The sequence below is a fragment of the Notamacropus eugenii genome, chromosome 1, assembly GCF_028372415.1.
Source record: "Notamacropus eugenii isolate mMacEug1 chromosome 1, mMacEug1.pri_v2, whole genome shotgun sequence".
Taxonomy (NCBI): domain Eukaryota; kingdom Metazoa; phylum Chordata; class Mammalia; order Diprotodontia; family Macropodidae; genus Notamacropus; species Notamacropus eugenii.
The window spans coordinates 462,836,864-462,864,735 of NC_092872.1; the positions used below are offsets into that span (position 1 = coordinate 462,836,864).

General features: G+C 40.6%; 1 protein-coding gene and 1 long non-coding RNA gene across 6 annotated transcripts in view; one reads left to right on the plus strand and one right to left on the minus strand.

Moving 5' to 3' along the window:
• Window positions 1-21,463, minus strand: part of ABCC12 (ATP binding cassette subfamily C member 12) — a 73,168-nt gene extending 51,705 nt beyond the window's left edge. For 3 of the 4 annotated variants that reach the window (XM_072632144.1, XM_072632143.1, XM_072632146.1), the window contains exons 1-8: window positions 21,257-21,463; window positions 18,256-18,424; window positions 13,203-13,358; window positions 10,838-10,985; window positions 9,528-9,761; window positions 5,702-5,875; window positions 3,584-3,731; window positions 2,412-2,560 (exon numbers count right to left, since the gene is read on the minus strand). In XM_072632144.1, the coding sequence (XP_072488245.1) occupies window positions 2,412-2,560; window positions 3,584-3,731; window positions 5,702-5,875; window positions 9,528-9,761; window positions 10,838-10,985; window positions 13,203-13,358; window positions 18,256-18,374 (1,128 nt within the window). In that variant the 5' untranslated portion in view covers window positions 18,375-18,424; window positions 21,257-21,463. The remainder of the gene's footprint in view (window positions 1-2,411; window positions 2,561-3,583; window positions 3,732-5,701; window positions 5,876-9,527; window positions 9,762-10,837; window positions 10,986-13,202; window positions 13,359-18,255; window positions 18,425-21,256) is intronic. The other variant, XM_072632145.1, reaches the window with a different exon arrangement.
• The window catches only part of LOC140519285 (uncharacterized), a 93,176-nt gene extending 65,669 nt beyond the window's left edge, over window positions 1-27,507 (plus strand). For both annotated transcript variants that reach the window (XR_011972153.1, XR_011972154.1), the window contains one exon: window positions 23,882-27,507. This is a non-coding gene — a long non-coding RNA (uncharacterized lncRNA). The remainder of the gene's footprint in view (window positions 1-23,881) is intronic.
• The last annotated feature ends 365 nt before the right edge of the window (window positions 27,508-27,872 follow it).

Sequence of the window (27,872 nt, forward strand, 5' to 3'; positions counted from 1 at the left end):
TCTGCTGAAGTAAAAGGAAGCACATTTATTGAGAGAAGCCAGACCAAAGGAGGAGGACTAGGTCTCAGAACAGATTACACTTGTAAATTGAATATACTCCCATGTGATCTTATAGGATCAGAGATCTAGAGCTAAAAGATCATCAAGTTCAATCCCCTAATTGTATAGATGGGAAAACTGAGGCCCATCCAGAAAGATGAAGTGATTAGCTCAAGATCATACAGATAGATAAGAGTTGGAATTTGAATACAGGTCTGCTTTCTCCATTATACCCCCCTGCCCCACCATGGTCATTAATTCAACCATCTTTATAGATTTTTCATGAACTAGCCCCCTCCAGTTCTTTGAAATGGGATGCCTTTGAGAATTTTCATCTCCAAGTCATGTTCAGGGTGTCTGGTAAGTACAAGGTCTGGGACTGTTGTTGGCCTGGGGCCTGATTTCATTTCTTAGAAGGAGCATGCGGGTGACTGACTCTAGAGCAGCCCAGCCTTAGCCTCTACATCTCAGGACCTGTACACCAGGACCTGGCTTTGGAAATATTCCCTACCAGGAATGTGATTCCTATCCTAAATGTCCCACACGTGTTAGCAAATCACCTTCTCTGCTTTTGCCTTTTTCGGCATGCCATGTCATTCATTTGGAGAAATCAGTCAGCTGGCCCTGACCAGGTTCTAGCTTCAGTGCAGAAAAGTGCCTCGCTCCCCATTTCCATCGTGAGTGGCACATCGTTTCATCCCCAATAAATAGCACCTGTGTTTTTGCTGAGACTGGAGTCAGACTTAGCAATCTGTAATGGATGGCTTCTCCCCAACCACCCACTTTAAAAGCTGACATCACATCTGCTTTCTTTGAATCCTAAGGGATTCCTGACTGCTGTTTGGCATGTCATCGAATAACAGTGCCAGGTTTCCATTAGAATGGTGAGGACTCTCATCTCCTCCCTCCCAGTAATTCCCCTCCCCCTACACACACACCCAGAATGCTCCCATTTCAGTGAAAGGTGCCCCTCTCTTCCGCTAATTTGATGACAGGTATGTGCAGTGGTTATCTAGCCCTACGTTCCCTCCAGGCCTTTCACAAAGGTAAGGTCTTCATATGATACCAAGAAGGGTAGGAGAGAGGTGACTATGCCTCAAAGCGAATGAAATCCTGCTGCAGAGGATTTTTTTGGTGATTCTGGCTTTGCTCTGGTTCAGTGGTGTTAGAAAAAATATAGACTCAATTCTGATTTCGTCAGTTGAATAGGATTTAAAGCGTGAGGACATTTTGGAGATCATTTAGTCCAACCCTGTCATTTTAGAGATGATGAAATCAGTTCAGTTAGGACAAGAAGTTTGCATGAGGTCACCCGGTAAGCAGTGGGCTCACAATTTAAACCAAATCCTCAAAATCTAGAGTCCTGAATTGGTGCACTTTGTGTTTTCTGGGGGAGGAAAAATAAAACAATGGGTGAAAAATTAGGTTTGTGTCCCAGTTAAGTAAAAAGAACATAGCATCAGGGTTGGGTCTTTAGTAAATTAGTATAATTTGTTCCAGTATGTGGTTCAGTTCAAACCCCTGGAGTGTTCAAGAGTAAACTATGCATGAGATGACACATACAGAGGTGTTCTCAAAAAAGTAAAAGGTCCTGTATTCTATTATAGTCGACAAATACAAGGTGTCCTCCTTACCAACAACTCCAGATTCCCTTGGGACAGAGAGTTCTGGCTTTTCAAAACATCTCGCCATCACATTCAACTTCTTCAGTTCTCATTCTACTGCCTATTTCCCATGTAAGTTATTTTTTCTTTTACTGACTTTCCTGAACTGTTTTCCTCGGGTCTTGCCTTGCTTTCTTCTGACTTCACCTCCCACCTACACTCTGAGTTCCCTCTTGATCTCATACCTTAGGAGACAGTCTAAATTGCAAGGGCCAAAAAAAAAACCCCTATCCTCCAAAGAAAGTTTGACTTTCCCTTGTGTTCAAATAAATGTTCAATTCAGCAATTATTTATTAAGCTCTTAGTATGTGTTAGGTATTAGAAACCCTGGCCCCTTCCAGTTCCAATTCTCTGCTTCCCCCCATTTTTACACCACTCTTCTGATTGGAGTTCTCTTTCTATGCTTTTCCTTCTTAACTGGCATGTCCTTTAAATAAGTCATTTCTCCTTTTCTATTTCTTCGAGGCTCCTCCAATGTGATGCTTTCCTTTACCTTTGACCCTGACCCCTGCCCCAAATACTACTTTTTGAAAGGGAGGAACAAATGTCAGATTGAGCCATATGAAGACCTCCACCAACTGTGCCTTGTGCCCGGTGCAGAAACATCGGGGAATAGCTTCCCTCCCAGATACCTCAGGCTTCCCAGGGTGACATAAAGGGGATACCTTAAACAGATAGAGAAAGAAGAGACAAAGAGGCTTGTCTTACAACAGGTGCCGTGAGCTTTCTTTTTAAAAGAGCATGGAAAGTGAAAGTCAGGACAATAGCCATCGTGGACACAACAGGTGCAAGAGCTGAGTTTCCACTTTGTACAAATCCTGCCCTTTCCAGCAATTTCTTTTCCTTCTTCCTTATGCCTACGAAAGAAAAAAATTGTTCAAATAGTATGATATCACATGCACAGCACTGATGCTGGGCATGTTACCTCTCCTTTTGGGGCCTCAGTTTCCCCAACTGTAAATGGAGGAGGACTACTTTAGATTGTCTCTGAGGTTCTGTCTTGCTTCTGTCATCCTGTGTTCTATTCTGTAAAAAGCTACAAGCTTTTCTTGCTAGAAAACAGGAAAGCCTCCTCTTTTCCAAAGCTGAGGATACATGTGACATTTGTGGTGACCATGGAAGTAGGATATCATGAGGGTGTTGATGCTTTAGTTCATAACACTTCCTTTGGCACACTTAGAATTCATTTTCTAAATCTGGCCTTACATAGGATAATACAATATTTTCAGTCCCAGTTAATTGCTGGTGCAACAAAAGTATAATTGTAGAACCAGAGAGTCAATTGTAAATGGTAATGCACATCATTAACTGGCCAACCACCTGATTCCTTGAGAGCAATTATGTAAATGTCCCTGCAATTAAATTTACATTTAGCTTCTATTTAAATAATTTTTAAAATTGTCTTTTTTTAAGGAAAAAAAGAATATATCTTTGATTCCTAGTTTTTCCAACTAAGGAAAAACACATCATTCTACCATCCAAATACTCTGTGACCATGACAGATGAAGAGAGAATATATACATATATTCTCTAATTCCAGTAAATAGCTTAGCTCTCTTCCAGAATGCAGAAGGTGAAATATTTTACTTAAAGACAATCCAGCCTTCCTCCATCACCCCACCTGGAACCTTCAGCAGCACTACTGTAATATTCCTCAGTAAATATTAAACCATATATTGTGAACCCACAGAGACTTTGGAGGCACAAGAACAGATTCCTGGGTCTATTATCTAATAAACATGTTCATTCTCAAATCCTGAGAATAAACCTCTTAGAGACTACTAGAATTCTTTTGTCTTTTTTTTTTTTAGAACCTTCTTGGATTAGCATGTTCTACAAAGTAAGTGATTCTATAAAGGGAGGGTCCATATTTATTCTACCTCGGATGTTGGTTGTAAAGGATTTTTCCCAGGCATACATTTTAATAAGCTTGATGCAGGTCAAAAATTCATTCATTATCTGGACACGATTGTCTGTCATAGTAATGGCAGATCTTCGAAAGGCTGAATTGAGCTTAGCCATAAACATCTGAAATCAAGGAACAAAGTATTGCCTTTACAGAGTATCACTGTACTGCAATTGGGCTAAAACCAAAGATTAAAAAAAACAGGTAAGGCTTCAACCTGGGGAATGGCTTCAGTTAGCGTGAAAATTGAGACTCTGGAGCAGTGAGGCTCCATCATCATCACCATCATCCTCATCCTCATCCTCATCGTCATCGTCGTCGTCATCGTCGTCGTCATCGTTAAATGGCTGACACTCATCATTTTCTTCTGTTTTGATTCAAACTTCAGTATTATCTGTTACTTTGCTTTTTCATTTGCTCCTTTGGATACCTGTCACTACCTGCCCTTCACAACCCTGATTCTCTTTTGGCCTCAAATAGTTGTATTGCTTTGTTGTTGTTTTTAATGAATGTATTTCACTCAAGTTCTGTCCCATCTCTAGTCTCTCTTATTAGACTGTGAGTTCCCTGAGAAGAAGGACTATCTTTTGCTTTTCTTTGTGTCCCTAGGGCTTAAAGCAGTGCCTCACACATAGTAGGCACTTCATAAGTGCTTATTAACTGATTACAAGATGAATAAATCATCTTACATGTGCCCTTAAGAACCACAAAGGGTAGGAAATTCGTCCTCTCTTCCCTCTTGGATTTCTTGTTCAAACTTCAATCGTACCCCAATCAGTGGAACATATTTACTTTTTTTATAGGGTAAGTTCTCAAGTGAAGTCTGAGACACTCATTGGCAGAACCAGTCCTCTATATCATAAGAATAAAAACTCACATTTTTATAATATTGAGGCTGAATTTTAACCCACCTATCTTGACTCTAAATCTCACATTCTATCCACAAGGTCAGGTTGCTACATACCATAAAATAAGGAAGGGGCTGTCTACCTGCTCTGATCAAAGAGGCTCCAATTAGGCCTATACTCAAAGCCTTCTCTGCTCAGGGTGAGTTGCCAGGGCTCATACTCTGCTGACATATATGTAAAGAAGGCAGGGTCACCCACACCTCAGAGTGAAGAATTGGTAAAGAATATTGATGAAGCAAAGGGCCTTTCTAGCTCTAATAATTGTATGAATCTATAAGGAGGGGAAATGCATTATTAATTATTAGTACCTTAACTCAATCCATCAGATTAGCTAGCAAAGAGAAAATTCAGTGGGAATGGATAGAGATTAAATGATTATGGAGGGGAAACCAGGAAGGATAGTTGATCAGGGACAGCAGATAAGAGCTGAGTCTATCTGGTTACAACATGAAGTCACTGGGCATTAGGATAGATAGCAGAAGGAAGGGGAAGGAGCTGGGAAGAAAACTCAGTCCTTGTGGGTTTTAATGTCTAGAGTTTTATTTTTTAAAATTGAATAGGACTTAGTAGATTGATGTATGGTTCAGTCAGCAGAACTTCAAGGATCAGTGTAGATCATTCCTGACTCAGAAGATTATAGCTCCCCTACATCTTAGGAGGCAGTGTTTGTAAGCTGGTGAGAGTCCATCCGCAAGTTCATCACCCTGTGGCCAATATGCTGATAAACTTCTCTTAACTTAAATGACTGATCCTGGGAAAGTAGCTGTACAGTCTGTCACCACGCCTATGCACAAAGCTTTCTCCATTTGGGTAGAATCTAGCAGAATTCACATTCTGCTCTTAGAGCCTTAAAGAACCTATAGTCAAGAATCTCCATAGCATGATGTCACACTGGAGGAGGATGCCAGGAAAGGTTCAGATAGCTATAGCTTCTTAGCATTTCCTTCCTAATCAAAGACAGTAGGTATAGGAAGTTTCAGGGACAGGCTATTTAAGTCTTGGTCATTTTAGGTTCTGAAATGGCCTCTTGGCAGCCCAGAGAAATATGCATTATCATTATACCAAATTAGACATGTTTCTTATGCAACATATGGTGAGGAAACACACTTTTCCTGGACACAAGTTAAATGTCACATGTATTTGGATGGTTTGCTTCAAACCAGCAAGTAAATCAAAGATCTTACCTGAATAGGGATGAATATCACATATACTGATGTCCCAATGAGAGCTGTGGGCCCCAGAACAAAATAGGCATACACTGAGCACACTGCCATCAGGACAGGAATTGTAGCTGGCAGTGGACAAAATAAGGCAGCTTCAAACAAGGAATGGCCATCACTTGATAGTATATTGATGACCTGAAAAGAAAATTCACATGTTCAGATAACAGAAGGGTTAATTTTTTTCAGAAACAAAACATTTTCTCAACTCAGTTTTTTTTCTAGAACTGCCATGAGTTCTTGGGAAACTGCAAAGATTTCCAGTGCTAGAAAGAATATTACTCTATCTCAAATATGACCGACATTCAGAGATCTGTAGCAAGATGTAAAAACTCATAGACAAGGGCTGAGCCAGGAGAAGTTTTAGATAATTATAAAAAAGAATAAAGACAATCATATAAGAAGACCACATATAACCAATGGTCATACAAGCTGATGAATGGAAAAGTAAACCCAGATAGGGTAGGGGTCCCCAGAGATCCCATAGACAATAATCATTGCTATCTCCAGGTACTCATCATTGCTATCTCCAGGTTCTCCCTCTCTCATCATCAGGAGCAACTTTTCCTCCTTTGGGATTCACATTATCCATATTTATTACACAATTCAGATCCTGGTGACCATTATCTTTCAACCTCCAGGACATTCACCTCCTTTTCTCAGTGAGTTCAGTACCTGGTTCATAGTGTTTTCTTCTATCTCAATTCCTGCCTTCATACTTGGGGACTTTGACATATACATTAGTACTCCCTCAAATATCCAAAATTCACTATTCCTCAGTCTACTGAGTTTTGGTAACCTAATCCTCCTCTCCATCTCACCTACACACAGAGGTGTTCATACTCTACCACTCACCCACAATTGTCCCACTTTCATGCTCACAGACTCAGAAAATCCTTTATTTGATATTAATATTTTATCATAACATCTTTATTTATGCCTTTTGACTCCTAACCTTGTTACTCATTCTATGGCTTGTATTTTCTTCCCCTCTGTTCTTTGCCAGGACACCTTCCTTTCATTGGCTCTACTGTCCTCCTTCCCCTTAGCGAAAACACTATCCTATTCTCTCATGTCTCTTGCCCCCTTCTACTATTACCCATCATGCCTTGCCAAACCACAAACCTAGATTACTCCTACTATCCACACCTCCTTTGTATTTGCTCAGATGCTGCTGAACAGAACTAGAAGAAATCACAAAACCATGCCAGCTGGGTCCACTACAAAATTATGTTATCTCTTCTCAAGTGGACCCACACTACAGCAAGGGAATTGTTCTACTCTATCCCACTTTCCATAGAGGTTGTTCCATACCTTCCTGTCTCATCTGAAACCCTCTAAGGTACTTTCTCCCCCCACTCTTTGTGCTGGAGACTTTGCCTCATATTTCACCAAAAAAAAAAAAGTTTTTTTTTCTGTGGAAGTTGTTTGCTGTGAGGAACCTCCCCCCTTTACCCTTTCCTCATCTCAGATAACAGATACTATATCTTCTCCTTCACTTTGGTCCCTACTAAAGAAGTTGTTCTTCTCCTTGGCAAAGCAAACCTCACTACAATACACCCTTGATCTCAATCTCTCCTGTTTTGTTTTGTTTATTTTTCCCAGAAGATTGCCCTAACTTCTTCATCCTCTATCTACTGGCTTCTTCACTTTGCTTACAAACATAGCTCCTCCATCCTTTAAAAAAACAAAAAGCCTTTCTTGATGTTACCATTAGTTGTTTTCACATTTCTTTCATTCCCATTGTATCTAAATTCTTTGACAAAGCTCTCTTCATTTGGTTCTTCTACTTCTCCTTACCCTGTCTTCCAAAACCCTCTGTGATGTGGTTCCTAGCCTCATCATTCAACTGAAACTGCATTCTCCATGGTTACCAATGATCCCTTAATTGCCAAATCTAATGGCCTAAGTCTCAATCCTCATGCTTCACGTCTTTGCAGCATTTAACATTGTTACCCTCTTCTCCTGGATACTGCCTCCTCTCTGGCTTTTGATGAAATTTGTTACTCCTAGCTTTCCTTCAATTTTGCTGTTTCTTCATTAATCTAACAGTGTTCCCCAAGGCTCTGTCCTGGGCTGCCTTCTCTTTCACTCTCTACTGTCTCCCTTGGTGCTCCTATCAGCTGGCTTGAGTTTAATTATAATTTCTATTCAGATGTTTCCTAGGTTTGTGTTTACTCACCTCATGTCTCTCCTCAATTACAGTCTCAGATCACCAACTGCCTTTTTGGACATCTCAAGTTTCATGAATATATAGGCATTTCAAATGCAACACACCTAATACAAACTCATCTTTCTCTCAAAACTTTCCCTTTTTCTTAAACTCCCTGTTACTATCAAAGACACTACCATCCTACCAGTCTCTGTGGTTTACCAACTCAGTATCTTCCCTGACTCCTCACTCTTATTCATCCCACATAACCAACTTATTGCCAAATTTTGTCATTTCTACTTTCACAGCATCTTTCATATGTGTCTTCTCTTCCTTAGACTTTCTTCACCTGGACATCTCCCTGACTCAAATATCTCCCACACACAATCCATCCCTTCACTCAGGTGAGAAGGTGATTTTCCTAAAGTGTAGGTCTGACTATATCACACACCCTCTCCCCCTTCCACTCTGCAAAATTCCAGTGACTCCATTTTACCTCCAGAATCAAATATAAAGAGATAAAGAGAAAAGTTGTGAAGGTAGACTTGACAAGATTTGGTAATAGATTGAATTTGTGGGGTGAGAAATTGTAATGCTAATAAGATTAAAGATCTTCCCCACCCATTAATGGGCCTGCCCATTAAGGGGGAAGCTTGATTAGGGGAGGCCCATTATTTTGTTAATTTTCTAATGAGGCACTGGTTATCAAGGGTTGTGATGCCCTCTTGCTCTGAAAAATGTATAAGTACTCTGAGATGAAGTTTTACTTTGGGGCTTAGTTTTTGGAAGAAAGTTTCTGTGCCAGATGAAAGTCTGGGCAGCCACTAAGCCGCCACCTCCTTGAAAGCCCAGATGTTGGTGTTTCTCTCTCTGATAGCTATGTATGGTCAGACAGTTATCTGTCTGTTGATTTGTGATGTATGTATTGCTTACTGTCAGACAATTAGAAGCTCAGTCAGTTGATTTTGATTTCTCTGTATTTTCTCTAAAATTCAGGGTGCTGACTTTTCCCCCTGAACTAAGTGAATGATACATATGCTTGATTAAAGTGATTGGTGACCCCCTCAAAAGTTACCTTTCCTTTTAGAAAAGAAGATCAAAGAACCTATGATAGCAGGCCCTCCTATGTATGGCAGGATACTTGCTTTTACAAAAGTTGACGATGATACCAAGGTTATAAAGCCTTTGAGAGGCTGGGAGAAGGAATATGATGCCCTAGAGAGTAATAGGTTAGGTTAGAAGGAGAAGAGTTTGAGTAGAAAGATAATGAGATCTATGTTGGGCCTGTTGTATTTGAGATGTTTATGGGATGTCCAGTTCAAGAAGTCCAAGAGTCCAAAAGGTGGTGTGAGTTTACCTCAGCAGAGAAACTAGAACTGGATATTATAGACCTGGGGATCACCTGAGAGAAATGATAATTGAACCAATGGGATCTGATTAGATCACCAAATGAGATAATAGAGTGTGAAGGGAAGGGGGTTTAGGAGAGAGCTGCAGAGTTCCACCCCCAACTTAGCCATGATTTTAAGTCCTCAGCCCTTCCCATTATATAACACTACCTGATAGAGATGCTGACAAATACATAAAGAAAGCCTTCTTGTCGATTTATTCTTCTAATACAAGACTCTGGTTGCTTACCTCACCAACAGAGATGTGTGTCAGACTCTTGAATGAAACGAGGTTTTCAAAAGCTACTGTTGAGGTGGCAACTTTCAGCCGGATGGCCGTTCGATAATTTATAGCCCAGGCTAGTGTCCAGAATAAAACTTTAGTAAACTCAGTGAAAAAAAGGGCCACACACAAGGCAATGCCAACGAAGACATTCTTGGAGGTGCTCTCTGTATACTGGAGGATTTGGTGAATGAGAACAGTCTGTAAAACAGCACAGAGTGATAAAAACCTCAGGCTCCCCAGGGCAGCAGCCTGAGTACCAGACACCAGCTACAGGCTAAACTCTTACTTAGGATTTTCCTTCCACAGAAATAGAGACTTTTCCTCATTAGAGAGAATGAACTGATACGTGCCAAAGAATAAAAGCAAGCCATTCAGAGGGGAAGCTAGTGTTGAGTTGTTGACATTTGATCTAAAATTAATGAACTCTCTCACAATCAGGGTGGGGCATCCTCAGAAGTGAGGCTTGTCATCCATACTTCCAGCCTCCCTGTTTGGTGCATTTTCCCTCTACCCAGAGCTACTCTCTTGCTCCTTTCTATTCCCCTGTTATTCTCAAACTCTCTGCCTTCTCCTTCCTATTCAAACTGGCTTTTCAAAATAAAATCTGACTATGTCACTCACTCTGAGATATGTGACAGATGACAGCTCGAAGTAGGATCCCTTCCTTGGGAATTTGCATTTGAACAGGAAGGAAAACCTCAAGCCAAGCCAAATAAATGAAACTATAATGGTGGAATCTCTAACACCTTCAAGCAGAAGGAAATGGATTCTTTAGAGTGCAAATGGTCTTCCCAGTTTTCCATTGCTATAAAATCTTATGGTTGATGACTATCTATTCCTCCTAATATACTGAGATAAATATATGATGTGTATAAATACATTATGTATTTATATCCTTAATATTAGATAGCCATAGTTTCTTTTACACCTCCCACTGGGGAGGTTCTTCATTCTCTTGCCTTGAGGCATGCAGCGCTAGAGTGTGGAGTCTAGGTTAATTGGTTGGATAATATCAAAGATCCTTGGTTTAAGCCAATACAGAAGGCTTCATGGAAAATGTCAGCTCTCTGACTCAGAGGGTAGACCGTCTAATTAATTTTAGTGGTCACTGTTATACTCAATTAGAATTAGCTTTTTGAAAATTAGCCTCTGAGGAGCATGAAGATAATGATAATATAACTTTTAAAAATTTACTTAGAAATTAGCTAATGACATTCTTTGCCAATTTAAAATACCTAAATTATGAGGCTGCGGAAGAGCAATTCCCCACTCACCGGCCCTATGGCTGCCATGATTATACAAAGGAAGTTGGCTATGATATCCATCAGAACACGAGTTCTCTGAAATCTCCAAACGACTCGTCCCACCGAAGCTTTTTCTGCACCCACCCTTGCTACTTCTTCTTCCCAGAGGGATCGAAACCTGTGTTGGCAGGAAGGGGGGAGTAAAGAATGGTGACATATTTCCACTTGTTCTTTTTATTGTTCATATTCATTCAACAAACAATTATTAAGCAACTTATATGTACAGAGCACCATGATGGCAGATGGTAGGGGAGATACAAAATTTAAATAAGGCATAGGTCCTCATAGAGCTTACAGTTTGGGAGGTTAAGATGCTAATAGAGAGCTATTACATACAGCAATACAACAAAAATGCATCAGAGAGCTAGAAAACAATGCTATGTGAAGTCTGAAGGGGAGAATCAGAACTAACTGATAGGTAGCATCTGCAAGCATAAACTGTTACAATGGAAAACCTTCTTATAGGATATGGGGATGACCAAGCCATTGTCCCTTCCTGTTCCTTTCCTCTGAGGATAAAGTGGTATTGGAATGACTGGCCTGGGTCCATCAACTTTTGTCTCCAGGAACAAAGATCAATTTTGTGGACAACCAGACCCTTTACTTCTCTCTGTCCAATTTTTGACCATAGTTGTCCTCTTTAGCATAGTATCAATTGTGAAAAGAGGTTGGCAGAGTTAGGAGAAGAAGTTGTAGCAAATGTAGCTTACTTGTAACAATAATTTATTCCTTAATTATTCCCCTTACTGTGATGGGAAGTTGACTACGGTTAAGCCCTTTGCCTTGAAATGAGAGACTTATGTTGTCCCAAGGGTTGCCATTTAAAGCAACTTTCATAAGATTTCCAAGTGACCTTGTTATAGTTAATAGGTAGATTTTGCTTTGATTAATTTTATTTCAGAACAGTTTTAAAAGGCAAATCCAGGTTCAATGTAAGGAAAATGTTCCTAATAACTAGAACTACGCAGATGTGGAATAAATTGTCTCTGGGCAGTGAATGGGGGGAGGGGGGAGTGCTATTATCCCCCTTCATTGGATGGTCTTAAACAAAGGCTCTAGATAACCACTTGAGTATTTTGTAGTGGGGATTATTTTTTCAGGTATAAATTGGATTAAATATTCCCTAAAGTTCCTCTTCCGGCCCTGAAATCCTGTGTTTCTGAGACATGGGCATTGTTACTTATAATTGGTAAGACAGAAATAGAAAGATAGATAAAACAGAAAAGGGAAAAAGAGGTATCCCCAAAAGATCCTACCAGACTATGACAGGCCAAGGATCAGGATCTCCTTCCTGGAAAACAGCCCCACACTTAAGAAAGATGCCCACTTGCTACAGGCATTCACCAGGAAGTAACTCAGCCATATAGCACTCAAGCCCAGCAGGGCCCAGGAAAGTCCTTTTGTCTTCAGGATAGATAGGCCTAAAGCCACATTGTATCTGAGGTTATATACTAAGTTGCCAGTCTCTTTAAAAGTTATGTCTTATAATACAATTTATACAATAGGTAGTAAAATGGGCTTCTGAATCTTTTGTGCTGCCACTCTGACTGCTGGAGAACAGCTTTGCCATTTCCCTAAACTGCTCTGCAAAGGGACTTTTTGTGAGTCTCCTGATTACAGGTGACAAAAGAAGGAGGTGGTGGCAGCTGCTCCATCTGTTTGCTATTGTTGTCTTCTAGTTTTTTCAAAGACAGTTGAAAGTTGTGAAGTCACATACTCAGTAACATATCTGAGAAGTAGAATTAGTAGGATGAAAGTCCCTGAAGGCGCAGGATGACTTCTTCCTAGGAAGCAAAGGAAAGCAACCGCTTCTCCTCTTTGGCTCATGTATTTCTAAGCCAGTGGCTTAATGGTTTGTAATTGCCACCACCATCCTTATTACTGTTGCGATCAATGTCCTCCATTATGACCCCCAGTGCCTTTAAACTTCCTTGGTACTGTCATTCAGGGAGATTCCATTTTTGAAGTCCAACTCCTACCTTGTGTCAGGGAACAGTGCTTATGATAGTGTCATCTTGAATGAAAAATAACAGGAAGCTTTTCTCCTACCTACCCCACCCCACACACCTCCCCAGGTCAGAACATTTAGGTATGGCACTGAGGTAAAGGGAGAAGGATAGAGAGTTTGACTAGGGACAAAGCACAATCTAGAAATAGAGGATCCCTTATACTTCCAGTTCTATGACTGCCTTTTGTGGTTAGTTCAATTGTCCTAAATCTTTGCCCTTTTGAGGGAATAATCGATCACAGTTGAGTGAAAGACCCAAAGCAAATCAGGTCCTTTAGGCACACTTCCATGGAAGGCCCCAGAAATATTTTAAGAAAGCAATGATACCTCTTTGCATTGGTGTCTGATGTGTCATAAGATGACAACGGGGGCAAGGTGTTCATAGTCAGAATGTGTTTGTAGCCTTTGACCATTATAGGTGTAAGCCAGGAAAATGTGGCGAATGAAAATAGCCCTGCATCATCAACTGGATTACGAGCCAACCTGGGAGGAAAGAAGATATTTGGTATTCCTTGAATTTCAGAATTACCAGATGTCTGACTGAGTTTTCATTTTCTTATCTATAGTCATAATAACATAAATGGGTAAAGGAACCAGGGGGAATGTGTCCCTGCGTGGTATAGATTTCTAAGTTTCCATCACATTTGTCTCACTTGAGCCTTACTTACCACAGCCCTACAAGCTACATAGGACATGCATCATAAACTCATAGATATAGGTGAGGATGGATCTTAGAAGTCATCTAGTACCAATCATTTTCCATTTGAAGACAATAAGGCTCAGAGAGTTTAAGTGACTTTTCCAAGGTTACAACAGTAAGCAGTAGAGCTGAGATTTGGGCTGCTGCTCTCAACTGCTGTTGTGCCGCTAAGCCAGTCACTCCAACCTCTCTCTGAGCTTCAGTTCCCTCATCAGTACAATGAGAATAAAAATCTTAGTGTCCTTTACCACATAGCTTTACTGTGAAGGTAGATTGAGACAATGTGCATAAAGTGCTTTATGTAACCTAAACATAAAACCCAAAAACCTTTAGAATAGCCACAATAAATGGCAACCCTTATTGTGAAAAACTGAAATAGGGAAAGCAACTAAACTACTAAGGTTTTGGAGAGGGTTTGACTCATCAGTGCCTGGTAATCCAAGTGGTTAAAGATCAATGACTGCATGGACAAAGTCACAGATTTGTCCCTGTGGGGTCAATTAGCTTTGTTCAGTTCCATCATTGAGCAAGTCTCTATTGAACACTTTCTTATTACCCATCTATGAAAGATAAAGAGGCAGCATAAGGTAGTCTCCCTCTAACATCAAGGAATTTGTCATCTCACTAGGGAGAAAAGACATACATCAAACAATTAGAAGCCGAATCAGGCCAGGATGTTATCATAGATGGTAGTGTAATCAAAGGCTACATCCCAGCCCTGGGCATCACAAATGAGCAGTGGTTGCCATGACAGCCTCTGTGGCCACCCTTTCTAGCACTAGGCTGTACTTTCACCCATTCCCCTCAGCTCACTGATCAAGATGAGGGAGTTGGAATATTCTGTGCTCCCCGTTACAACTTCTAGTGACTGCTCTTACTACTCAATTACCTCTCCTCTGAGATTCATACAGTCCACATCTACAACCTAATCAAAATCCTGGTAACTTGTCTACAGACCTGTAGGACACTCCTTTCCTTCCTCAGTACTTGGCTCACAATCTTTTTCTCCTCCTCAACTTCCACCCTCATACTAGAAAACTTCAGTGTACATATTAATTTTCCCTGAAACACTGTAACCTCCTTGTTCCACAGCCTACTCATTTCTAGTGACCATTCCTCTACCCCACCTCAGTCACACATACAAGATGATCATTTCCTGGATCTTGCCATCATGCCCAAATCAACCTCCATGTCCAAGAACTATGAAATTCCATTATCTGATAACGGTCTGTTGGCTTTCCACCTCTTCCTCTCCCTTCCCATATCATACCCTACTTTTCATCTACCCCATGACTTCTAGTCCCTTGCCCACTCAGTTCTCTCAGACCATCACTCCTGCATTCACCACTTTCCCCATCATGACCCGTTAGTAAGCCAGTGCAACACTACATTGTCCTTTTGAGTCCCTTGTCCCTTTATCATATTACTAATTGTGTGCTGCCTCGCCTCAGCCCTGGATCACTCCTACTCTCTGTTGCCTTTGTTTCTATACAGGAGCTGCCAAATGAAGGAGAAAATCATGAAACCATTCTGATTGGGTCCGCTGCAAATTTAGGTTACATAAGCTCAACTGGGCCTACATTGCTGTTGGCATTCCTTCTACACTTCCCTTTATCAATGCACTATCACACTATCCACAATTCTTCCAAACTTTTTTTTCACTTCTCAGACTTTTCATGGCTATTAATCTTGCCTTCATTTTTCAAATGAAAAAAAAAAGGAGACTCTTGCCTCAAATTGTACTGAAAATAATTGAGGCCATTTGCCAAGTGCACCTCCTGCTCATCTTATATCAGATCCCAGTTGCCTTCTGCCATTATCATCTCCTTCACTCCCACTCACATAAAGAGGAGGCCCTACTCCTTGCCAAAGCAAACCTCTCTTCCTGCATAAACAATCCCATTCTATCTTGTCTATTCCAGCTGATTACCCCCTCTGTCATCCCTACTCTCTCATATATTTTTGATCTGCATCTACTGGCTCCTTCTCTACTGCCTGCAAACACAATTGCCCATGTCTCTCCCATCCTTAAAAAAGCCCCTCAGTTTATCCTTGCATCCCTCCTATCACCCTATATTCCTTCTGCCCTTAGTGGTAAAACTTTTTGAAAAGGCCATCTACAATAGCTGCCTCTACCTATTCTCTTAACTCCCTACAACATTACTTCCGATGTTATTCAAACAAAACTACTTGCTCCAGAGTTACCAGATCATTGGTATCTTAAACCCAATGGCCTTTTCTTAGTCCTCATCTTTCTTAATCTCTCTGTGGCCTCTGATAGTAATGATTATTCATACTCTTATTCTTAATATCTCACCTCTTTTTCTCTAGTTTTTCAGGATACCACTATCTTCTGACTCTACTCCTACCTCTCTGACCACTCTTGGGTTTTCTTTACTGGATCTTTATCCAGATAATGCACACTAACCTTGGGTGTCTCATAAGGCTCTGTCCTGGACCCTCTTTGCTTCTCCTTCTATAGTGTTGCAGTTGGTGATCTTCTTAGCTCCCATGGATTTAGTCGTCATCTCTATTCTGACAATTCTCAAATCCATGTATCCAGCCCTAAGCCCTGTGCTTACCTCCAGATGTGTATCTCCAACTGCTTTTCAGGTATCTTGAACTGGATGTCCAATAGACATCTTAAACTCAACATGTCCGAAACATACATTCCAAAATGGAATACTAACATGTATATTAAGTATCTTGTCAGATAATATATATATCAAAAAACTCATTATATTTCCCCCTGCTTTTCTATTACTGCCAAGGGCACCACTTTCCTCTCAGTCTTTTAGGATCACATCCTCCATTACTCACTATCTCTCACCACCCCCACCACCCCCATCCAATCTGTTTCCAAGGCCCATTGATTTCATCTTTGCAACATCTCTTGAATATATTCTCATCTGTTCTCTGACACTGATACTACTCTGGTGCAGGCCCTTATCTCTTCATGTCTGGACTACAGCAATAGCTTACTGGTGGGTCTGCCTTCTTCAAGGCTTTCCCCAGTTCATTCCATTCTTCAGTAAGACACCAAAGGGATTTTCCTAAAGTGCAGATATGACTATGTTCTGTACCCCACATACACTCAGTAAACTCCAGTGGCTTCCTGTCACCTCCAGGATCAAATACAGCCTTCTCTATTTGCCATTCAGAGCCCTTCATAATCTACCCTTCATAATACACCCCTATCTTTCCAGTCTTCTTATACTTTGTACTCTCCTCTCCCTCCTACCCCTCTCCCCAGGTACTCTTCAATCCAGTGCCTCTGTTCTGTTCCACAAACAAGAGGACACTTCATGTCTTTGTTCCTGACATTTTCTCTGGCTGGGATGCTTTTCCTCCTCATCTCTACCCACTGGCTTTTCTGGCTTCCTTTAAGTCCCAACTAAAATCCCACCTTCTACAGGAAGCCTTTCCCAATTCCTTGTAATTGTAGGGTCTTCCCTGCTAATTATTTCTTATGTAGCTTGTTTGTATGTAGCTGTTTTCATGTTGCCTTCCCCATTAAATTGTGAGTTCCTTGAGAGCAAGGATTATCCTTGTCTTTCTGCGCATCTTCTGAGCTTAGCACAGCCCCTGGCACACAGGAATTTAATGAATGCTTATTGACTAACTGAAAAGTAAGTGGATGATTCAGCAAACCCATCTCTCCTGGAGCAGAGCTTCTGTTCAAAGCCCATACTGTTCTGCTAGTGAATTCAGGATACTATAATCACCCAGGAAAGGCAATATTGTTCACACTATCAGATTTCCCCTTAGATTGTGGACAGAGACAAGATTCAACACATCTAGCTTTGACACTAATTAGCAGGGCGAGTCACTTAACCACCTTAACGTTAGCCTGTCAATGGTCTTCCTTAAATATGGGCCTTTATTTTTTTTTTTTATCTACAAAGGTGGGGGCAATAATGTTTGCCCTACCTACCTCACAGTTATTATGAAGAAAGTGGAAGTCCCTTGGATTCTCTGTAAACCTTAAAACACTGTGGAAATGTTACCATTATGCTGGAGGTGCAGAATGGAGACCCCAAGAGGAAAGACCTCAAGACCTGATTCGTAGCTTCATTTTCTAGTTATTTGTTTTTTTCCAGAGGCAGCAAAGTGGTGCTGTGGATAGAGCTCAGCCTAGAGGCAGGAAGACCTGATTTCAAATCTAGCTTGAGATACTTTCTAGGTATGTGACCCTCAGCAAGTGACTAACCTCTGTCTGCCACAGTTTTCTCAAAACTGTACAATGGGATAATAATAGTCCTACTTTACCGGATGTTTGTGAGGTCTCAAACAACATATATTTGCAAAGTGCTTAGCACAGGGCCTGGCACATGGTTAGTACTTAATAGATACTTGCTCTCTCCCTCTTTCCTTCCCATGGATCTCTGAAAAAAAGGGAAGGGAGGGGAAAGAGAAGTGTTGGGATGCACATGTCCCTCCCGGCCATTGCTGGTTCCATGTCCTGCTCAAGTCAGGAAACTCCAGCTGTTGGGATTGGGAATGCTGCTTCTCAAAACAGCAGACATGGGACAAACACCTGCCTAATCCTCTGGTTCCAGAAACAGTTGTAGGAAAATCAGAAACCTAAAAGAGTTTCTGTTAATATCAGTTCCTACAAATATTAGGCATATTTAGTAAAAGTAACTTGCTTTCCTGCTGAGCTGTGGGCAACAGGCTTACCTTGCATAAGGCCGTAAAGGGATCATCGTTCTTAAGCTGGGGTCATATCTCTCAGCAAAGGATCGACGCCGACCCCTTCTGTCCAAGTCAGAGATGAGGTAAGGACCTTCACCTACCATGGTGAGTGTTGCTGGGCACTCTGGGTTCTTAACCTCAGTGAAGTTTGACCCTGGAATGAAAACAGACATACACAAGTTAAGGAGACATCCTTTTAACACTACACAATTAGAACTACCAGGAAAACTGTTTTCTTGTAGTATTCCCAAAGCAGGTCCCAGTGCCCCCAAATAATCTTGACAGCTCATTCCCTGTGGCAGACCCCTTTGACCATCCGTAGAAGTCACCTTCCATGTATCCTTCCAAAGTTAAATAGAAGCAAAGTGAAGAAACTATCTCTCCATTCCCAGAATATCTTTATTGGAAGAAAAAACATTCCATTGCCCTTTTAAATTTACCAGCCTCAAGTCTCTATGTATGGTCTTCATTCAACATTTAGTTAAATATGTACTGTGTACGAATTACAGGACTAAGTGCTAGAAGAGATACAAAACTTAGCTAAGATACATACCCTCCTCCAAAATCTACACGGATAAAGAGATGGGACAGCAGGCAGACACTTTCCAATATGAACAGTATGGGCCATTAGAGATTTAAAAAACAAAGTTCAGTGTGGGATACAAAGGTTGAAGTTATTATTCTGAGTGATCAGAGAAGGCTTTATTCAGAATTGACTTTGTTGAAATGGAACTCAACTACCTCTCCTCCCCCAAACTGGACATAATACTTCAGAGTAAACCATTACTATCCTCCATTATAAAGGGCAATTGAGCATTAAGTGCATTCATTTCATACTACGATTTTTTTTTTAGGGGCAGCTAGGTGGTAAAGTGGATTGAGCACCAGTGCAGGAGTCAGGAGGACCTGAGTTCAAATCTCACCTCAGACTCTTGACACTCACTAGCTGTGTGACCTTGGGCAAGTTACTTAACCCCAATTGCCTCGTCCTGAGTCATCTCCAGTCATCCTGATTAATATCTGGTCACTGGATTCAGATAGCTCTGGAGCAGAAGTGAGGCTGGTGACCTGCACAGCCCTCCCTCACTCAAAACAAAGTCAAGTGCAAGGCATGTCATCATTTCTCTGAAGGCATGGTCTTCTTCGGCAACAAAGGATGAAAGCACATACACACGCGCACGCACACACACACACACACACATGACTTTTTTAATTTGACTTTTTAGAAAGGCAAAGCAATGAGAATACAGAGTTAAAAAATCTAGGTTCTAGTCTTTTTTCTACTGATTTGCTATGTGACCATGGACAAGAAGTTACTTCCTTTCCCTGGGCTTCTATTTTTTCCTCAGTAAAATCAAGGTTTGAACCAAATGACATCTAAGGTCCTATCTAGTTCCAACAGTCTACAAATCAATCTAGTTGCTATTAAGGCATCCTAAAGGTTTTGGACTCTAGAATGCCACATGTGGAGGTCCGTGCCTACCTGACCAGCATCCAAATAATCCTATTTCAATAGGAAATTGGCACTGGGAGGTAATTTCCTTGAGCTCTCAGTGGGGAATGCATAGTTATGATTACCTAAGATAGCTTGGAAGCATTGCAGCTGGAGCTACATTTTGCTAAATTTGGCAGCCCCAAGGGGGGAAAATGGGACTTTAAAATCAGGAAGTCTGCTTTGGCTAACATTTCCATCCCGTCTGTCATGCTGTCCTGTGCCAGCAGTGAGAAACTGCCTGGAGTTGGAAATATGCTTATTGACAGCCAGCTGGGTGAAGGAGGGGATGGCAAATGAAAGTCAGCCAGTTCATTGGACCTGTTGTGGCCACTTCTGCTGCAGAGCCAGCAGTACTTTAGACACAAGTGACTTATTTTACTCTGAGAGGCAAAGAACTCTATGGCTGCAACAAGTTCTTTAAAAGGTCATTTAAACGGTCTTCTTCCAGACAGAATTATTCAGAACCCAATCTGAACAGTTCAGACAGGGCAAAAAGGGACTGTTTCTTAAAGAAAGCTTATTTTCATTCTTTCCTGGTGAAAGATTCAGTAAATTCTTCCTTGGAACCCACCTAAACCCCTCTTGCTTCATTCAATACAAATGCTACCACTTGAACATATAATATTCACACACTAAGAATCCCACATTTGATATTGGCAAGCAACCACCCCCTTCATTCAGGCTTCCCTTCTCTAGGCTGCTTATCCTTCACAACGAAAAAAGGAGCTTCTGATCATCTTATTTCATGTCTCACCTATTGGTTTTTTAACTTCTCCCTCTGAAAGACTGACTAGTCTTAAAGCTCTATGAGAAGCTTTCTTATGAATGTAGGACTTACAGTTAGAAGCTACATCAGAAAACATTGAATCCAATCCCCCTTATTATACAAATAAGAAAACTGAAACTCATAAAGGTCAAGTGACTAGTGCAAAGTCATACAGGTCCTGGGGTTCAAACTCAGGTCTTCTCATTCTAAATTCAGTGCCAAATTCTATTATATGTATATATAAGATGTGTATATAAATATGTAGATTAATACATATAAATGTATACATAAAATGCTATGCAAACCTTAAAATACCACATATAAATGTTTGCTATTGTCAATATACCTATTTCCTACCCCAGAGAGTCCTTTCTTTCAATCTTAACATCGTCCAGTTATGTCTACAATTCACAAAGAATCATGTGACCAATTGGAGTGATGGCCCTAGGAGGCTTAGACTAGTCTCAGTGGTGTCAGATCTTTTCGCAAGCATGAAGGGATTGAGTAGGAGAGGCAGAAAAGGGAGAGGGTATAGCTTAGATGAGACAGTATGTGAGGAGAAAGAGTGACAGACTGGGGAGAGCATTTAAGTTCCATAGTCAGGTCTACAAAGAGTAGAGCAGAAAGGCCTTGCAACAATCACCATGTTCAGAGCTAATGGGAATATTAGTAACAATCTCTACCAATAATCCATGGCTAGGAATCGAGGCAAAGAGAGCTTTTACCTGGATAGACAATCTAAGTACCACAATTGTGAGACTGTGGTAGGAGGAAAAGGAGGATATGGTATGCAATGAGAGTTCCAGGCTCTGTCTGCCTCAGTTGCCTTTGTCTCTCTTTTTCTCCTTGATTCTCTATGGTCACCATGCACAGCTTCTCCCTTCCCACTTCCACCACTACCTGGCCCCTTTCTTTCCAACTGCCCCATTCAACTGCCGTTCTCTCCCCTCCTACCAAGGAACTCTCAGGAGCGAACATTCCCTTGCTCTCTTCATTAAAGAAGCATTACCCTCTCTGTGCACCAAGAGCTGTGATCAGCTGCATCCCAGATGCTATGCTGCTACCCAGATATTTAACTTGCGTATTGCTGTATCACTTGACATTGTGCTAAGTACTTTCATACGTACAATTTCACTTATCTGTCACCCATGGTTAGGTTGTAGCAGTTGTTAGTTTCCCCATTTTATAGCTGAGGAATCTTGAGGCATAGGACATTTGAATTTTTTGCCCAAAACCACATGCTAGTTTAATGGCAAAACTGGAGTTAAAATCCACCGCCCCTGTGTGCTCATACAATGTGCTTTCCAGCTAGCTCCCATTTCCCAGAGTATTCTGATCTTATGAAATTAGAATACAGTCAGCAAAAAGTAAAACTTCATTCTTTAAGATTTCCCATTTGAGGATTTATGATAATTTAGATGCAGTGAATGTAATTTTGGTTAAATAAATGGTTTGTCTGATACTTGGGCCAGCAGTTAATTTTTTGCATATAAAGACCTTTTTTTTTTTTTTTTTGGATACATCATCTGCATTGGTAGAGGGAGTTTTCTCCCTGAGAGTTTCCTACATTAATGAAATCTCAGTCTGGGGTCAAAAACATTGTAAATTCTGTGCAGGCAGGAACTAAGTCTGAAAAATCTTTGTGTTTTCAAAGCATTCATCAAAGGCCCTTATACATAGTAAATGTTCAGTAAATATCCATTAATTGAGTGACTACACATAATGTAAGCTTATGGCAAAGGTTTCAAAGTTAAAGACCTATAAATACTCTCTAGAACCTTTTCCTTCCTTCCCTCCCTAGCCCAACAGACAGAAATTTGTGAACTTTTACAATTATTAGACTTCAAGAAATCTACCCAGATTTTTTTTCTTCCTACTCTTTGCCAGGCCACTTTCTCCCCCTACTGTCTACTTCTAGTATCTATACCTATAGTTCTCCCTAAGAGACTGTAACCAGACAGGCCCATCATCTCCCCTCTCCACACTCCAAAAAGGATGTGAAAACACTAGTGTCAAGAAATGAGGAAAAAAACAGTTAAATTACAGTGTTGAGAAATTAGTTACAGAACTTGGTAGGTTTTTTTTTTAAAGCAAGAGTAGAAAAGATAGAATGCATTGCTTTCTTCAACTACATCTAATGTTTAATATCCCTTTTGTCTTCATCCCTTCATGAATGAAATTCAGCACTATTATTACAGAGTAATTTGTGCTCATAGTTGATGGAACACAAATTACAAAGGGAGACTCCATTAAATAGTAGCTGGTACTTATACAGACCTTTAAGGCTTTCAAGACACTACATTTGTTAACTTATTTGATCTTCATAACAACCCTGTGGGGTAAGTGCCATTATTATCCCCATTTTACAGCTCAGGTTACTGAGGCACAGAGGACTTAAGTTACACAAATAACTTACACAAATCTTTATGGCTGTATGCATCTTCCCCCCACCTAATTCTAGCCAGAGTTTCATCATTTAATCTTTCCATTTTTTTCTAGATTAATGTGACAGTCATATGTTGTCTCTGGAAACCTAGTACACGATAACTCTTAGACTAAGTGATTTTTCCCATATAGTACAGACAGTTCTCATTTTATGTAATTGGACCATTGGACAGACTTCTTCATAAAACAATTTTTACATAATGTGAATTTGACCTATGACATGGAAAAAGGATGGATGAAGATAGGCAGAAAGGGGGCCTCACCTGAACAAGGAGGAAGAATATGGGTGATGGGCAGACACATGGGAGCCAAACATGGACACAAACAGGACAGGATGGGTGACACATAGGGGCCAGTGGAGGGAAGACAGACATGTAGGGGCTCGGTGGGTGGAGTGGGGAAAAGATTTCTTTCTCCAGAAGTTTCAATCCAAGCCCCCATCCCAGTGATCCAGTACTGATAATGGAGGTCTCTCTGTAAATCTGCTCTGCTTCCACTTAGAGGGTTTTGGTGGGGTGGGGGATGGTGGTACGGGTTAGAGGGTGGAATGGAAGCCCATGGAGTGTCTAGCCAAGAAACAAGAACAGAGAGAGAAAGTACAGTACAGTATAGTAAAGTTAACATAGGTATTCTTTTGGAATGTGGATTTCTTTCAGAATTCTTTATGTAAAGTCAAATTTGTGTAATGCCAATTTACATAAAGTGAGAATAGTCTGTATATTCAGTTGAAAGAAGATGCTAAAAACATTTTTCTTCTGTGTCAATGGAAGACTCAGTGAAATAAAATGAGTCCAAGTTAAAGTTGGAGAGATTTTAGTAGTATGTTAGCAGAAAGACACCCTGATAGAAAGATAGGAAATGATATATACTAGGTCAGTTAAACCATCTCTCCTCTTAAACCCTAGGAAAGCTAGCCCAGGACCCTAAGCCCAAGAACACCGGGAAGAGCACCACTACCGGCCCCACCACCACTACCGGCCCTGCTTTCAGACCAGCTTCCAGGGAATCAATCCTTGTGGAAATGCAACAGCAGCCCCTGCCTTCTTATCAACCACATTTACTGAAGGCCTTGAAAAAAGTTCTCGCCTTTGGTGATATAGTTGGTAGCTGAACATCAGAAATGGATAAGGCTTTTAGCAGTGAAAATAACATTGAAGAAAATGTATCACTATCTGCTTTGCCACTGCACCTTAAGAAACATGGGGCCTTCTCATTTGACTTGCCACTGAAACATCTTAAGGGTTGTCTGCATCATTGGAACGTGAGCTCCTTGAAAGGAGAGACCATGTTCCTCTTTTTCTTTGTATCTCCAGGGCTTGGAGCAGTGTTTTGCACATAGTAAGCACTTTTATAAATAATTTCCTTACAAAGATGTGACTTTGGGCAATTAACTTTCTTCCTGGGGCCTCAGTTTCTTGATCTTTAAAAAAAAAAAAAGAAATGAAAGTAGATAAATGCTAAACTCTCTTTTAATTCTAAACCCCATTTGCTGTTGTTCAATCATTTCAGCCCCATCTGACTCTTTGTGACCCCATTTGGGATTTTCTTGGCAAAGATATTGGAGTGGTTTGCCATTTCCTTCTTCAGATCATTTTACAGATGAAACTGAGACAAACAGGGTTAAGTGACTTGGCCAGGGTCGCACAGTAAGTGTCTGAGACTGGATTTGAACTCAGGAAGATGAGTCTTCCTGACTCCAGGCCCAGAACTCTATCCACACTCTATACTGTGACACCTAGTTGCCCACTCTCTAAATCCCATTAGCCTTATGAATTCTTTCACTATCAGAAGATGACACACTAGAGTGGATGGCAAGGTATGACTTGGAGTCATTCATTGTTCATGGGAATCTTCCTGGGTAGATGAGTCTGTGCTGTCTAGCACAGTGCATGGTCTTCTTTCAGGGAATTTAAGACAAACATAAAACATGATTTCTACCTTCAAATAATTTACAATAGTGTTGGGATAGCCAAAAGTACTGAGGCAAAAATATTCGAGAACAACACAAGTCTGTTGGACTTAGCCATGAATGGGAACAGATTTAGTGAAGACTTCTCAGTGGTACAGAGACTCCTTCCTAGAGTAGAAGAGACTTTAGACCCAGGTTTCAATTTCTCCAGAGTCAGATGATTTCCATATAAGGCTATACAGTGAATTAGGATCAATGATTGGCTATGGCTCACTAACTCCTCAATACCTAATTTGCATATGTGCCCACAGTCTGCAGTCCTCACTTTGGTCTACCTGGTTTGTATAAGTTCACAATGCCCAATTTGCATGAGTCATCAATGCTTCATTTGCATATGTTTTCAATGCCTAATTTGCATATGATGACATGTATTTTTGCGGGCTTTGTAGCAGTCTGGGGAGCAGGAAATTTGAACTGGGTTCCAAAAGGGATTGGTTAGATTTTGCACCTAGAATGTAAGACCATGCTTCTCAGACAATGAGAATAATGGTCAGTGGTGGGAGAGGGACTTCTTTGTCAGGGTCTACATAAGTTGCCATTCTGTTTCTATAAGGGGCCTCCTGACTCCAGCTTTACTGGTGAAGGGACTGCCGGCTTCTCCCGAGAACCAAATAAAGGAGATTTTGTTTTTACTTTGAGACACTTCTGAACAGTCAATTTGAGTACGGGGGGGTAAGGAGGGGGTGTCATGCTATGCCACACAGCCATAAGGCATTTGTTTGCCCAAGGCAATGTTCCTTCTTGCATTTGAAAAAATAGACTTCCCCATATGTGACTGTCCATCAGAGACTTTGAGCTTTCTCTGTCACATTTATGGCTTGATATCATAAAAGAGATGTGGCCTAAAGGCCACAGACATCAAGATTTTCTGATATTTAAAAAATATACACTTGTAAAAAGTCATTAAAATATGCCTCCTTTTCCTCCCCTGTGTGTTGTGCCTTAGGCAACTGTCTATCTAAACTACCCCTAATCTTGGCTCAACAAATTTATAATAAAAGCATGGCTTATATACCACAAACTGAAAGTGCTCTAAGAGTTCAGAGACAGGGTAAATCTTTGTTGACTAGAATTGTCAGAGAATGGTTCATCGAGCAGGTGGGATATGGGCTGAGCCACATAAGCCAGGAATCAGGTTGGCAGGGACGAGGAAGGAGGTTATTCCAACTGTGGCGAAGATAATGAGTAGGAGGCCAGGAGGTTTAATGCATGTGATATGCTGACTTTTGGATCAAGGCCAGTCTTCCATTTGAACAAGAAACAGAATGCTTCATGGGATCCAGGCACACATGTCCCAGAATGGAGAAACCTACTTGTTCAAGGAATGAGGGAGATGTTTTCCTCAAGCCTGGTGAGACGATTGGAGCCCTCTGGTTTTAAAAAGAAGCTGATGAGAAGGGCCAGCCACACAAAGTACAACATGAAGAAAGCAGCATTGAAGAGCCAAGGATTTGATGGGAGACTTTTTCATTAAGGGAGAATATCATTCATTTCTTTCCTTGACATGAGAAATAAATAGCTTGATATTGTTTTACCTTGAAGGCAGCTGTGGTAATTTATTAGGTGGTGATGACCGTTTAAGGGCAAAATGTTGAGCCAGGAAAGAAATTTATTCATAGATTCATAGAACCATGGGATAGTGAAGCCAGAAGGGACCACCAAGAACACAGCTTTTTATAGATGAGGAACTGGGGGACCTAAAGGAGGAGATGACTTGTTTAAGGTCGCACAGCAAGTCAGTGCCAAGTCAAGCTCTTCCTCTCATAATTCACAGGATTTCCAGCCCTCTAGGACGTTAGAACTTATCTGGTCATCCTCTTTTTATAGATCAGGAAACTGAAACTTAGAGAGGAAAGTGATTTGCCCAAGGCCTGAGACAAAACTAGAATTCAAGTCACATTGGCTCCCAGGGCAATGGCCTTTACCCCTTTTACTATTCATTCTTTTGCTGATTCCTGGTAAGAAACTTCTTTCTTTGCAGAGGTGGGGGTGGGAGAGAGTCCATGGGCATAGAATATTACATATATTGTTGAATTTCTTTCAATAAATTGATTAGCTTTGCTAATGTTTCTCTTTTTCTATTTTTTTTCTTGAAAAATGTTATATGGGATGGCTCTCTGGGAGTGGTACAGAGGAAAATTTAAGTAATGTAAAATCAAAAAATAGCAATAAAATTACTTTTGTTTTTAAAAAGAATTTTCTTAGAGTGCTACTGACCCTAACTTGAAATGTAATTTTCAACTCCCCAGAGGAAAAACTATATTATTCCTGAAGTGACCTGGCATCTCTTCCCAAGAATTTGATCTTCAGGGACAGAGAGACCAGGCAAGCCTGAGGAAGGCCATTTCTCTCTGCTCCCGAGAAAGATCCAAAGACAGTAATGGGACCAAGATTTGCATAATTAGCTTCTACTACTAACTAGAATTAATCACAAATCATCAAGTAGCTTCTATTGGAATATTTCCCATGAAAAGAACTCATTATCTCACAAAACAGCTCTAGTTAGGAATTGGTTCACTAAATTGAATCAAAAATCTGTCACCCTCTAACTTCTACCCATTTGCTCCTTGTTTTTTCTTCAGTCCAAGCAGAATTAGTCTAAGCTAAGGGTTCTTAACCTTTATTCTTATAGACTCTTTGTCAGTCTAGTGAATCCTATAGATCCTTTTTCAGGATATTGTTTTTAAATGCATAAAATATATAGAATTACAAAGGAAACCAATTATATTGAAATGCATTTATCAAAATATCTTTTAAAATTAAATTCATGGGTTAAGAACCTACTAGATAGCTCTTTAAAAATTTTTCAAGTGTGCCGGTCTCACCTTTCTCAGAAAGAGAGTCGATTCCACTGGTTCCCTTAACTCTTATTTCCTTCCTCCAGATCAAACATTCCCAATTACTGACACCATTCTTCATTTGACATT